Raw genomic sequence first — 14,177 nt, 5'->3', positions numbered from 1 at the left:
GGTCCCAGCGATGAAGTGGGTTGACAGCCTCACCTCGGGTCACTTTACAAACCACAGTCCTAGGTAACCTGTGCTCAGGCCTGGGGTGTCAGTGCCTCACAGGAGTTGGGGTGCATCTGGCTCTTCCTTGGCCACCCCTTTGGTCTCTGGGGCTGTCAAGGAGGTTCCTTCCGTGTGCATCTTGCCCGAAGCTGAGTAGATGTGGCCTTTCTGTACAGAGGGGAACCAGCAACCCTTAGTCAAGGGTGAGGGCGTCAGTGCCTTAAAAAGATACAAATGGCACATCTTTGAAATGCACCCGCCTGGAGCCGCTGCCCATGCGTCTCCCCAAGGAGAGCCAGTTTAGTCTCTTCATAACCCTCCGGCTGCTGGTGTGTGAACAGGTTTTGTAGGAAAAGCAAGGAGTCGAGAATGCTGGACTTGTTTCCTCACTTTCTCCTGCATGACTTCTCGACCACCTGAAGTTGGTTGGGAGTGGAGGCTGCTGGGGTGACAGGGTGGGGTGTCAGGTTTGAGGGCTGGTGTGCCCCATCCTACACGAGTAACTCAGAATGAAAGTGATACCGAAGGGTTAGCCTGGGGAAGGCCATCGCCACTCTGCTGTTCTCCTGAGGACCACTTCGGGGACCCTTTTGAAATATTAAATTCCCCCCCAATGTGTTTCTGCCTTATGTGGTGCTCATGCTTCGACTCTGCTGGGTCACCGGCTCCCGATGGCAGGAGAGGGTGAAGGGAGTTGACTTTTTTCTCGGGGGCATGGAGAGAGAGGTTGGAGAGAGAGATCAACAGTGGAGAAGGGGGAGGGAGGAGGGAAGAGAGCGCAGCCAGGTAGCTTCCCTGCATGGGGTGCTTCTGCGTTGCCAGGTCACTGCTGGAAGAGAGGCATAATCCCACTTAGGCCTCCCTAGTCCTGGCCCATAGGCCCCTCCGAAGCCAGCTCCACCTGCAAAGTGTTAGTGCCGTCAGAGCCAGCAGACAGGTTCAAGGAGGTTGCCCACCTTGCTTTTTATTTGCTTGGATTCCAGCCCTTTGTACCCCTAGAGAGGCCGGGGTTCCTCCCTTCTCGTACTGCTGGTAAGTATTGTGGACTAATGTCTGGAAAGGCCTGCGATGGGCTCTTAGCGGAGGCTGGCCCCCCAGGAGGAGGAGGAAGGACTACTCCACTAGGCCTGCGGTCCCCACAGCGTTGTACTTAGCAGGTCTCTTGCTAAGGTGGCTGGGATGCCTTTTGGTGCCACCCAGGGGGAGCCGGCCACCTTGGGTGAGCCCCAGGAGCAACTCGTGCCTGTCCCACCCAGGCGCCTGGGGCCGGGCCCCACTCCGACCCCCTGATTGTCTACCCAGGTGGACGTGCACCCAGAGCAGCATCAGCCCCCAGTACAACATCTGCGAGCAGATGGTTCAGATCCGGGATGACCACATCCGCTTCATCTCCGAACTCGCTCGCTACAGCAACAGTGAGGTGAGCGTGGCTGGCTGCTGGGCTGTGGGCTGCGTGGGTGGGCCCAGGACCAGAAGGGGTGAGGAGCAGCAGGGATAGGACGTGAACCCATGGGTGCTGAAGAGCTGGAGTGAGAGAGAATGCATGTCAGAGGCAGGAGGGCGTGGAATTTAGAGACATGCTGAGGTTAATACTGGTTCTGCTGTTGCCCTTTGCAAGTTATCTGACGTCTCTGAGCCTCAGTTTCCTCATCTGCACAATGAGGGTAAAAGTAGTATCTATTCATTGAGAGGATTAAACGATCCAGTGCCCGAAGCATGCATTGAGCCTGGCGGACGGTAAGGGCTCAGTAATTGTGAGTTCTGCCTGCACGTGATCCAAGCCATCTTCACCCTGGATGGCGAGAGGAACTGAGTTCTGATCACTCATGCTCAGAACACCATCTAAACATTTCTAAACCACACAATAATAAACGATCATTATAAAAAACCAGAAATACAGTTAGCGAAACTAGGAGACCATAAAAATCTCCTGTATCTCAATAATTATGTTTCATTGAATTTTCCTTTTTTTGTAAGTATTTTTTAAAATATGGAAACATGATCAATGCACAAACCTCAAAAAAATACATGTATGCCAAAGGAGAGAAAATCATGTAAAATCCTGCCATCCCAGAATCAACTATGATCAATGTTTGGGTATATATATCCTTCTGGATCTCGTCCCATGTACACCCTTCTAACTTAGGTGTTGTTTGATAAACACAGGGCCCCTGTGTTGCTTTATTCCCCAGCGCTCATGGATGGCTCTGTTCTGCCCTCGTTTGCTCTTGGTTCCACCACGTTGCTAGCGGCCATAGAGATCATGCTTTCCAAACCCAAACTCAGGGAATGTCTTTGGTCACAGAGCAACATATTGGAAATGGGGACAGTCTGACAAATGCAGCAGTGTGGTCATTACACTGGTGACCCGCATGGACCAATGTCAAGCCCGAACTTTTAGCTTTCTTAACCACGTGTCAATCAACTGAACTGAAGCTACAGGACTTGAGTGCTAGGGCGCCTTAATCCTAGTCAAGTTTTGGTGTGGTCCAAAAGTGGTATACTGCACTGGCCAAGGATGTTTTTAAAAATTACATGCTTTATACGTATGTATAAACAGTCAATTCTCATTATTCTCAGTGGTTACATTCTATAAAGTGGTCATGAACTCTGAATATTAGCAAATACTGAATCATTCCAAGGAAAAAATACAGAGTTACGTTCTTGGGAACTTCTGGTCATATTTTTTGTCAACCGATCAGTATATAACCTTGTATTATAAATGCTTGTGTTTAAAGACGCTTCATGTGATGTATGTTGTTGGTTTGTTAACATTAATTCATGACCAATAGCACTGTAACTTATGCATGAGCAAAGCTTATCTAAAGCACATATTTTTTCAAAAGCTTTCTTGCACGTAGGAACACTGTGTAGTACGTTAGCCCTAAGCTAGGGGATCATTTTAAATTGTGAAATCACCAGTAAAAAGCACAAAAATATGGACAACATGGCATTAAGCAGACCACAAAAAGGACACTTGTTTACAGTATGACAGCTGAAACAAGATGGCAGAGAGTCACCTTGTCCAATTTCAGCTGGGAATATGCACATGTTTGCAAATGACTGAGAAATTGCTGCAAGTATTGATTTTGGGATCACAAATATATTTATCAAGTAGATTAATTCAAAATACAGATTCCACCAATAATGAAGACTGGCTGTATCTGTATATATGTGCATGTACATATATGCACACATGTTTGTGCACATACATGCATACATGTTATATTTCATTGTGGAATATCCCACATATAGACAGATGTTTGTACTAGTGTTTTCCAATCAGTGAGTCGTGTCTAATGAATGAATTGTGAGGTCAGTTTAGTGGTTTCTGATCAGCATTTTTATATGAAATAGAATAAAAAATCAGGGAATCCCATGCATTAAGAATGATTGCTTTGTGAAAAATATTGTTGCATACATATATTTAATATCTCCATGTTAGTATGTGTTCCTGAGTTACCAAATAGTATCCCTTCCTACTGTGAATGCAGTCAAAAAAGTTCGACAGGCAATGCCCTGTGATATGCCAAGGTGGGTATGAGTGGGGCTCTGGCATCGCACCACCTGAATTTGAACCCTCAACCATTTACAAGCCACGTGGCCTTCAGCAAGGCACTTGTCTGAGCCCCAGTTTATCTGTCAAGGGGATATAAGAATAGAACTTCCCTGTAGTGTTCTTGGGGGGAATTGATAATGTGTAACAGTGCCAGGCACTTAGACAGTGTGATGGTCAATGTTCCCCAGGTGGTGACGGGTTCGGGGCTGGACAGCCAGAAATCAGACGAGGAGTATCGCGAGCTCTTCGACCTGGCCCTGCGGGGCCTGCAGCTGCTGTCCAAGTGGAGTGCCCACGTCATGGAGGTGGTAGGTGTCCCTCGGACAGGGGGCCTCATGCTCACTGCTGTTCCCTTACAATCTGCCTCTTTCTCTCCCCAGCACTCTTTTTAAAATAGCTTTATAGAGATGTAATTCATATACCATATTATTTACCCATTTAAAGTGTATGTTCATTGGTTTTTAGTATAGTCACAGAGTTCTATAACCACAATCAAATTTAGAACATTTTCATCACTTCAAAAAGAAACCCCAAATTATCCCCCAGCCCTGTGCAATCTACTTTCTCTCTATAAAGGTTTCCTTATTCTGGATGTTTCACATAAATACAATCATATAATATGTGGACTTTTGTTATTTATTTATTTTTTTTGAAACAGAGTCTCACTCTGTTGCCCAGACTAGAGTGCCGTGGCATCAGCCTAGCTCACAGCAACCTCAAACTCCTGAGCTCAAGCCATCCTCCTGCCTCAGCCTCCTGAGTAGCTGGGACTATGGCATGTGCCACCACGCCCGGCTAATTTTTTCTATATATTTTTAGCTGTCCAGGTCATTTCTTTCTATTTTTAGTAGAGATGGGGGTCTCGCTCTTGATCAGGCTGGTCTCGAACTCCTGACCTCGGCGATCCACCTGCCTCGGCCTCCCGGAGTGCTAGATTTACAGGCGTGAGCCACCCCGCCCGGCCAATATGTGGACTTTTGTATTTGGCTTCTTGTATTTTACGTTTTCGAAGTTTATCCATGTTTTAGCATGAATCAGTACCCAGTTCCCTTTTTATGGCTAATATCCCATTGCATGGCTACGCCACATTTTGTGCATCCATTCATCAGTTGATGGACATTTGGATTGTTCCCACTCTCCCCAGTACTCTTGGAAGCTGGTTCACCCCACAGACAAGTTCTGCAACAAGGACTGCCCTGGCACGGCGGAGGAGTACGAGAGAGCCACCCGCTACAATTACACCAGCGAGGAGAAGTTTGCCTTCGTCGAGGTAGGTGCTGACTCGCTGCAGCTCCCCTCACCTCTCCGAGATGCTGTTTCAGAAGCTGTTCTGAGCAAGATAACAGCGTTGGCCCTCCTAATCTGCACGCTCTGCCCCGTCCCCTTCTCCCATCAGTATTAACCTGTCAAAAGTTGTTACTCAGAAATGATTAGAAACTCATTCTGTTCTTAAAAGTCCAAAGAAAAATGTCCACTCAACTAGAAAAATGGGCCAAAAGAAACCAACAGAAGAAACAAAAGTGAAAACAAATGGCTACAAGAGATATAAAAATGCCCAAACTGATGAGTGGTGAAAGAACTACAGATTAAAATTGAGATGGGATATAGTGTTTACCGATCAGGATAGCCAAGATTTGAAAGATGGGTGATGCCTGCTGCAGGTTGAAGTGTGGGAAACAGACATTCTGAGATACCTTCAGTGTCCAGTCTACATTTTACAGGCTTTCTACAAGGGCAGTCTGATCATATGTATTGACTATTTTTTTTTTTTTTTTTTGAGACAGAGTCTCACTCTGTTGCCCGGGCTAGAGTGAGTGCCGTGGCATCAGCCTAGCTCACAGCAACCTCGAGCTCCTGGGCTCAAGCAATGCTACTGCCTCAGCCTCCCTAGTAGCTGGGACTACAGGCATGCACCACCATGCCCAGCTAATTTTTTTCTATATATATTTTTAGTTGTCCAGATAATTTCTTTCTATTTTTAGTAGAGACAGGGTCTCGCTCTTGCTCAAGCTGGTCTCAAACTCCTGAGCTCAAGTGATCCTCCCACCTCGGCCTCCCAAAATGCTAGGATTACAGGCGTGAGCCACTGCGCCCGGCCTACTGACACTTTTAATCTAGGAATATATCCCAGCTAAATAAGTCACCAGTGCAGAGATGTATGTACATGGGTATTTATCACAGTACTATTTATAATACCGAAATATGTAAAACAACTTAAGTGTCCTCCAACATGAAACCAGGTAAATAAATTAAGATACAACTATACCATTGAATACTATGCAGTTTCTAAAAAAGACACTACCTACATGGAAAGCTATGCTAAGTATATTAAGTTAAAAAAAAAAAAGATAAGGAACAGCATGTAAAATGATTACTTTTATATTAAAATTAATATACTTTTGTATATTTGGTCAAAACTAAAGGGCATAAATATTTATATATACCAGACAATTACCAGTAATAATTTCTAGAGGGAGGACTCTTCCTGCTTTATAACCTTTTGAATTGTTTTTTCTTGTTTGATTGCAAAATAATATTTCTATTTGGGAGGAAAACTCATTCAGACTATATTGTGAGTGAAGCTATCTCCTTGATGACCATTCGAAACCTACAAGAGACTGGTCTAGAAGTCAGAGACCTGGGTCCTAGCCCTGGGCCCCATGGTCCATTCATTTCTGAGCCTCAGCTTCCTTATCTGTAAAATGGAGCTAATAATCTCTGCCCTCTCCCATCCCAAGGTTATTATTGAGAATCAAACAGTAATTGTCAAATGAGATAATGAAGGTAGCTGAGCTTTGAAAACTTAAAGGATCATACAAATGTAAGAGGTTAGAATTCTTATTAAGCAGATCTCCAAGCTGCATTTTAAAGGGCTGAGGGTCAGTGGTTATTATTTCAGAAAGGAGAAACATTCTAATCTCTCTCAACATTGTCCTGAGCGGCCCCCATACCTTTTGACCCTTCATTGCGAATAGTCAACCTGGAAAAAAGCTTCCCAGGCATCATCCCTGGTGGAGAAAGCCACCCTCAAGCCTATTTAAATGAGACCTACAGTCACAGGGTCCAGGCAACTTTGTAAAACTGTTGATGTATTTCTTTCCTTAATAAAAGGGATGCACATGCTCTATCGGTGTTTAGAAAATGCTCCTCCAGCCTCACTCCTGCCTTTACCTTCCCCCGGCCTCATATCACCATCCAGATACAAACACCGGGAACATTGTACTGTATTTCCTTCTAGTTCTTATTTTGCTGTACATTGAGAGGTCTTATCATTTTTTATCTTATTAGTAAAACATGTTTAAAAGTTTAAAAAGAAAAATAGTTCTGTGTGGCCTGTAATAATACAACAAAGCAAAAGTAGTAACGGACACCACCCCACTCCGCCCTGAATCCCCGAATAGGAAACGTCGTTCAAGTTGTGAAGCTGTTTCTCCTGGTATTTATCACCATAGTTCTAAGTAACAGGCTTCTGAGACTGTTTCTTGGTTTTTTTAATTTATGACATTTTTCTGTTGATTCCTCCATTGGGAGATAAGGATTTAACTCTCTCATCTCCACTTCCCACCCCCCCAACACACCCAACTGCCTTCCCACATTTTCCCATAATAGTAACATCACACTTTTCAGTAAAATCAATAGTTACCTTATATTATTGTGACAAATAACTCTTGTTACTTGTCCTATTAGGCCAAGTCACATGGTCTAACATGAATGCATTTTTCTTGTGCCTCTTTTGTTTTTCCTAGAGTGAACAAAGCCTTATTTTTTGTTTTTTCTATGAACCTATCAAACAGGCAACCCTAAACATACCAACAAAATGTAGAACTCCTTACAAAATAATCCATCACAATCATTATTTTATGAATTTTTTTTTTTTTTTTTTTTTTTTTTTTTGCTTAAAGCCATTCCTCCTGAAGTCCTCTTTCCTTTTTTCTAATCTGCACTGGTTTCCTCCAGACCAGGCAGGCCACTGATCTGAGATGCTCATCATCATTATCTTGAGGGTCTGCCTTTTTCTTCATACTGGTGGCAGAGACCCTCCAATAGCTTCCTAAGAAAGGGATTATGGGGAGAAAATGTTTGAGAGCTTGAATGTCTGAAAATCTTTTTATTCTGATCTCACTTTGTACTTGGCTAAATACAGAATTATCAATTATAAATTTTTTTTTCCAAATTCTTAGAAGTGTTATTCTGTTGTCTTCTAACCATTGATGTTGCTCTTGGAAAGCTGGATTCTATTCTAATTCCCGATTCCTTGCTTTTTTCCTCTGCAGAATTTTTAATATAATAGCTTTATTGAGATATAATTCATATACCCATAAAATTCATCCCTTTAAAAGGTACAATTCAATCGGCATGAACTCCTGGGCTCAAGCAATCTTCCTGCTTCAGCCTCCTTAGTAGTTGGGACTACAGGCAAATGCTACCGTGCCTGGCTAATTTGTTTTTGTAGAGATGGGGGTCTCACTGTGTTGCCCAGGCTAGTCTCAAACTCTTGGCCTCAAGTGATCCTCCCACCTCGGCCTCCCAAAGTGCTGGGATTAGACATGAGCTACTGCCTAATTTTAGAACACTTTTGTCACCCCCAAAAGAAACCCATTCCCATTAGTGGTCACTTTGCATTCTTCTACCCCTGGTCTCTAGCAACTACTAATCCTACTTCCTGTCTCTATAGATCTTCCCATTCTGGAGATTTTGTATAAATGGAATCATACGCTATGTAGTCCTTTGTGACTGGCTTCTTTGATTTAGTATACTGTTTTCAGAATTCATCCATGCTGTAGTATGTATCAGTATTCCATTACTTTATAGTTGAACAATATTCTATGGTGTGGATATCCCACATTTGTTTATATATTCATCAGTTGAACATTCGGGTTGTTTCAACTTTTTGTCTATTATGAATAATGCTTATATGAATGTTCGTGTACAAGTTTTTGTGTGGAAATATGTTTTCATTTCCCTTGGGTATGTACCTAGGAGTGGAATTGCTGGGTCGTATGGTGACTCTGTGTTTACAATGTTGAGGAGCTCCCAGATTGTTTTCCAAAATTGCTGCACCATTTTGCAGTTCCACCAGCAACTGTAGGGTTGCAATTTCTTCACATCATTGTCATCACTTTATTATTATCTTTTTCATTTTAGCCATCCTAGTGGGTGTGAAGTATATCATTATGGTTTTAGCTAATAACTAATAATATTGAGCTTTTAACTAGTGGTATTGAGCATTTTTCTGTGCTTATTGGCTATCTGTCTTTGGAGAAATGTCTATTCCAGTCCTTTTCCCTTTTTTAATTGGGTTGTTTGTCTTTTTATTTTTGAGTTGTAAGAGTTTTTATGTATTCTAGATACCAGTCACGTATCAGGTATATTATTTGCAAAAATTTTCTCCCATTCCAAGGGTTGTCTTTTCACTTTCTAGATGGTATCCTCTGAAGCCCCAAAGTTTTTAATTTTGATGAAGTCTAATTTATTTTTTCTTTTATCACTGCTGCTTTTCATGTCATATCTAAGAAACCATTGCCTAATCCAAGGTCACAAAGATTTAATCCTGTGTTTTCTTGTAAGAGTTTTTATAATTTTAGCTCTTATATTTAGGTCTTGTATCCATTTTGAGTTAATTTTTGTATATGGTGTGAGGTAGGGGTCCAACTTCATTTTTTTGCATATGCATATCTAGTCCCTGCACCATTTGTCAAAAAGAATGTTCTTTCTCCATTGAATTGTCTTCGTACCCTTGTCAAAACTCAGTTGACATAAATTTGAGGGGTTATTTCTGTGTGTTAAACTCTCTTCCATTGATTTATATGTATATCCATATGCCAGTGTCACAGTTTTGCTTAGTGTATCTTTGTGGCAACTTTGAAAATCAGGAAATGTGAATCTTCCAACTTTGTTCTTCTTTTTTTATCTCTAGAATTTTATAGGCCTATCTCTTTATCTCTGCTTTTCTGAAATTTCATTGTGAGAAAGCTTAATGAGGACCTTTTACATTCATTTTTTTTGATACTAAATAGGCCATTTCACTATGAAAATACATGTACTTTAGGACTGAGAAATTTCCTTGTATTTTAATTTTGGCAATTTCCTCCTCTCTGTTTTCTTTCTTTTTTCTTTCTGGATTTTCTGTTTGTCAGATGATGGGCTCCCAAAATTTAGTCCCTAATTTTTTAATCTTTTCTCTCTTATTGTACCTCACTTATTTTTAGTCTACTTTATGGCGATGTTCCCTTAAATTTAACTTTCAATTTTATTACAATTTTTAAATTTTGGCTGTCATATTTTTAATGTCCAAAAGTTCTGTCTTATTCTCTGCATGTTCCATTTTTACAACACCCAGCTCTCATGTCATAAATGTGATCTCTCCATAAAGATATTATAGCTTTTTGTAATCAGCTCTATTGAGGTATAATTTATAATTCAATAAACTACATCCATTTAAAGTGTATAACTGAAAGAGTTTTGAGGGTTGTTAATATACCTGTGAAACCACAAACATAATCAACATACAGAACATTTCCCTCTCCCCTTACCAATTGTTTCTTTGCAATCCATCCGTCATTCGTTTCTTACCTAGTTGTGAACTGGCACTTTGAGTAGCACTGGCCTCACGTTTCTGGATGTCTCATACCCTCCTTCCCCTGCGAGGTGGTGGGGGGTGGCGGGCAGGCTGGTGTGCTGAGGCTTGGTGACCCTGACCCTTGGTCTGTGCCTGGCCAGGTGATCGCCATGATCAAAGGCCTGCAGGTGCTCATGGGCAGGATGGAGAGCGTCTTCAACCAGGCCATCAGGAACACCATCTATGCAGCCCTGCAGGACTTTGCCCAGGTGACACTGCGCGAGCCCCTGCGGCAGGCAGTGCGGAAGAAGAAGAATGTTCTCATCAGGTGGGTGTGCAGATGGCTCTTTTCAGGGACGTATCAAAAATAAGCAGTGCTAAGTGCAGGCTGAGAGGAAGTTCCCACTCAGCTTCCAGATTAGTCTGTGAACACACACAGATCCTTCCAGCAAGTTCCAGGGGTTCTCCTTAGGAGACTGGACATTTGGGATGAATTAAGCCTCCATGTCTGGGTTTGTAGCCCTTATTCACACATTGTCTAGTTGTATGAACCTACTTAAGTTACTGACTTCAGAACCTCAGTCTTCCCCATTCATAAGATGGGGATGGTAACAGTATCTACTTCATAGCCTTCTGGGATGATGAAATGAAACAATCCACCTGTAGACCTAAGCACATGGCAGCATGAGGTCAGGATGCAATACATATAAGCTATTATTAAAATTTTAAATGCACAGAGATCTGATGATTTCCTATAACCAAAAGGGAAAAATAATCATCTTGCCTCACCCAAGTTCTTTCTCACTTCATGAGCTCAGAGGTGAGTTTGCAGATATCCAGCAGGCATCAGAATCATGTGGGACGCTTGTTAAAATGCAGGTTTCTGGACCACACCTTAAATCTTTGGGGGCAGCAGGAATGAGCATGCTTCATAGCACCCCAGAATTCTAATGCAGGTGGTCCTGGGCCACGATGGGCCCCAGAGACACAGGCTTGCGGTGCATCCTTCCAATGGTGAGACCTGGTCTGAGTCTCAGTTCTTCCTTCCCCAGTGTCCTGCAGGCAATTCGGAAGACCATCTGTGACTGGGAGGGAGGGCGAGAGCCCCCCAATGACCCGTGCTTGAGAGGGGAGAAGGACCCCAAAGGTGGCTTTGACATCAAGGTGCCCCGGCGTGCTGTGGGGCCGTCCAGCACACAGGTAAGCAGCTCCAGGCACAGGCCAGCTTCATAGACTCAGAGGCCAGCTGGGCCGTGGCAGGTCATCATGGTGGGACCGTGGGACGGGGGGATGGGGCCCCTCAGTCAGGAGGGGCAGGGTTGAGCAGCTGCTCTGGTCTTACTCTGCTGTCTTGTTTTGGTATAGAAAGGAGGACCACTGGCTTAAGATTCAGGAGACCTGGATTCTAGTCTCAGATATCTGTGTGACCTTGGGCACGTTACATAATCTCTCTGTGCCTCAGTTGTCTAATCTGGCCAATAGGGAGAATACCATATCCACCTATCCTGGCTATCTTGTAGCCCAGTGAAATACAGATTCCAAAGCTCAGGAGGAGTTTAAAGTGGAATCTGTATGCATCAATCCTGTCTCTCTTTAATAAGCCCCAGCCCCGGCCCCAGCCCCTGAAGTGACATCCTACCTTGGAAATTCACAATTTCTGCCTCTGACTTGCTATGTGATCTTGGGCAAGCACCTTGACCTCCCAGAGCTCTGATTATATTCTCTGTAAAATGAAAACTTTGGATGAGATCCTGGTACTGACAAAACATCCCTTATTCCTCACATCTTCCCAAAAGCACAAATGTGCAAAGCCCTTGACCCCTCAGTGAAAATCTAGTAATCAGAAATACTCAGTTGCCAGCTGGAGCTTCCATACAGTAAGAGGTGGCCTGTGGCTAATCCAAAACTGTCATAAAATTATAGGGGAGAAAAAGTGTATAATCTGGGCATCTTAGCTGAATCCTTGCCTCCTATTTAAGGATGAACAGTTTCTGGTAGTCTTGCTTAAGTATTGGGAAAGCAGGTGGATCCCATTGCAGCTTTAGGGGGTCTTCCAGACCCCAGAAGCCCCAGGCTGAGAACTCCTGCTTCAAGCCCCTCTCTGCCCTGGATCCTCCGAGGCAACCCCCTGACCCTCCTCACTGTGTGTGTGTCTGTGTCTGGCAGGGGACTGGGGGCCGGGACAGGGGTGAGGTGGGTTCTGGGAAGTTCATCCTAACTTCCCTTGGCTTCACAGTCCTCGGCCAGCTGCCATTACTGTCACCCACTGGCTGTGGAACGTCCCTCGGAAGCGTCTACAAACACATCTGTGGAGTGCCAAGGGTCAGAGACCTTTCCAGCCCAGAATGTCCCGGGGGGCGCTGCACAGGGCTCGCAGGTGTTTCTGTAAGTCCTAGGACACGAGTGAGGAAGAGACAGACGAGACACAGGAAAAACTGGAAAGGAGGATGAAGGAGGGGCGTTAGCAGAGAGAAAGGGGAGGAAGGAGCATTTGTATAGCTAGTGTGAGAGAAGGAGGGTCACCAACAGTGACCCCCCAGACACCACCAGGTCATGCCAAGGTGGCATAGACATATTTAGTAGACTCCCAGACAGCAGAGCTGCAAGAGCTCTTAGGAAAAAAAAAAACCCAGTCCCTCCCCCTATTTTACAGATGGGGAAACTGAGGTCCAGAGAGGGGAAGTGACTTGTCCAAGTCACAAGGTGAGTCCCAGGTGGAGGTGGGACAAGAACCCAGGTCTCCTGACTCCCACCCAGGGCTCTGTCACAGCCTTCAGAACACAGTGGACGTGGTGTCTCCCATAGCTGGGACGTAGACTGTTCTGGTGAATTAAATAAAAGTAGGTGGGGACGGAGTTCACCCTCTCGTGGAGGAAGCCCGTTTTCAGACAGTTAGAGTGTGATATAAGCCAGTCAGCACCCACACCAGACGGGACTCTCTGCATCCTTTGAGGACCTGGAAGGCCGTCATAGAAGAGCGCGTCTCGATTCTTAGGGATGTTGGGACGCGCCTGCTGACGGGGCTGCAGACCGTGCACTGTCTAATGGGCCGACAGCCACGGTGGTTCCTTTACCGCGAAGGGAAGCCCTGCGGCAGGGACGGTGTGTCACGTGCTTCTGTGGCTGCACAGCCTAAAGCAGTGCCAGGCGTGTGGCGGGGTCCATCCCAGAGCAGACCCAGAGGCAGCAAAGACGATCGCGGTTGCTGGGAGGTTGGAGCATCTCAGAGGTGGCCTCTAGCAGTCGCGGCGGCATTCCCACCGTATACAATACCTCTTGCTTTTCTCTCTCTCTCTTTCTCTCTCTCCCTCTTCCCTGTCTCTCCTGCCCTCCCATCCCTCTTCCTTCTCTCCTATCTATGTCTTAGGCCTGCCAGTGGTCCCCGAGGGCTTTGTTTCACCCCACTGGTGGCACACAGGGCCGAAGAGGCTGCCGATCCCTGGTATAACACCGCCGGGCTGGGTTGGCTTGGGTACCCTTCTCGAGGAGGCAGCAGGAATGGACTAGCCTGGCTCCTCAAGGTCCCTTCCGGCCCTAAGATTCACAGACAAATGATGTGGAAAGATCTAGATTAGCAAAGAGAACAAGCCCACCGCACTTGCATCCTTTGCACTTAAGGCACTCTGTAAGCAGGAGTTAATTGCCTAGTAGCCTCCTGTGTAAGTACCAATGTTAACCCGCTTTCCACCCAGGATTTCGGCGGGCTGTGCAATGCAGCTGATGCCACCAGGGGGCGCCATCGCTCAGTAACGGAGTCGAAAAACGCTAAGGGCCGGAAACTTGAGCTGTGGGAGGGGGGTTCATTCTGATCTTACCCCGTACCACAGTTCCTCAGAACGTTAGAGCTGAAAGGGACTGGCGTGCAAAAGCGTCTGGTCCAACCCCTTGTGTTAGATAAGACAACTGAGGCCCAGAGTGGGGACTTTGTTGCCTCAGGTCACACAGCAAGTCAGTGGCAGTGCCTGGCCTTGAACCCCGGTCTTTTGACTCCCAGTCCAGTGCTCCACCTGTGGCGCC

At 45.0% G+C, this 14,177-nt stretch overlaps 1 protein-coding gene across 2 annotated transcripts in view; it reads left to right on the top strand.

Annotated features, from left to right (window-relative positions):
- The window catches only part of CYFIP2 (cytoplasmic FMR1 interacting protein 2), a 116,437-nt gene that overhangs the window by 39,668 nt on the left and 62,592 nt on the right, over positions 1 to 14,177 (top strand). The window contains exons 11-16 of one of the 2 annotated variants that reach the window (XM_069484311.1): positions 1,345 to 1,462; positions 3,790 to 3,909; positions 4,746 to 4,871; positions 10,322 to 10,488; positions 11,213 to 11,360; positions 13,528 to 13,602. In XM_069484311.1, the coding sequence (XP_069340412.1) occupies positions 1,345 to 1,462; positions 3,790 to 3,909; positions 4,746 to 4,871; positions 10,322 to 10,488; positions 11,213 to 11,360; positions 13,528 to 13,602 (754 nt within the window). The remainder of the gene's footprint in view (positions 1 to 1,344; positions 1,463 to 3,789; positions 3,910 to 4,745; positions 4,872 to 10,321; positions 10,489 to 11,212; positions 11,361 to 13,527; positions 13,603 to 14,177) is intronic. The other variant, XM_069484312.1, reaches the window with a different exon arrangement.

Source organism: Eulemur rufifrons, chromosome 10 (assembly GCF_041146395.1).
Source record: "Eulemur rufifrons isolate Redbay chromosome 10, OSU_ERuf_1, whole genome shotgun sequence".
Classification (NCBI taxonomy): domain Eukaryota; kingdom Metazoa; phylum Chordata; class Mammalia; order Primates; family Lemuridae; genus Eulemur; species Eulemur rufifrons.
Note: the sequence above shows the minus strand (reverse complement) of the source record. Positions and strands in the feature narration are given on the sequence as shown.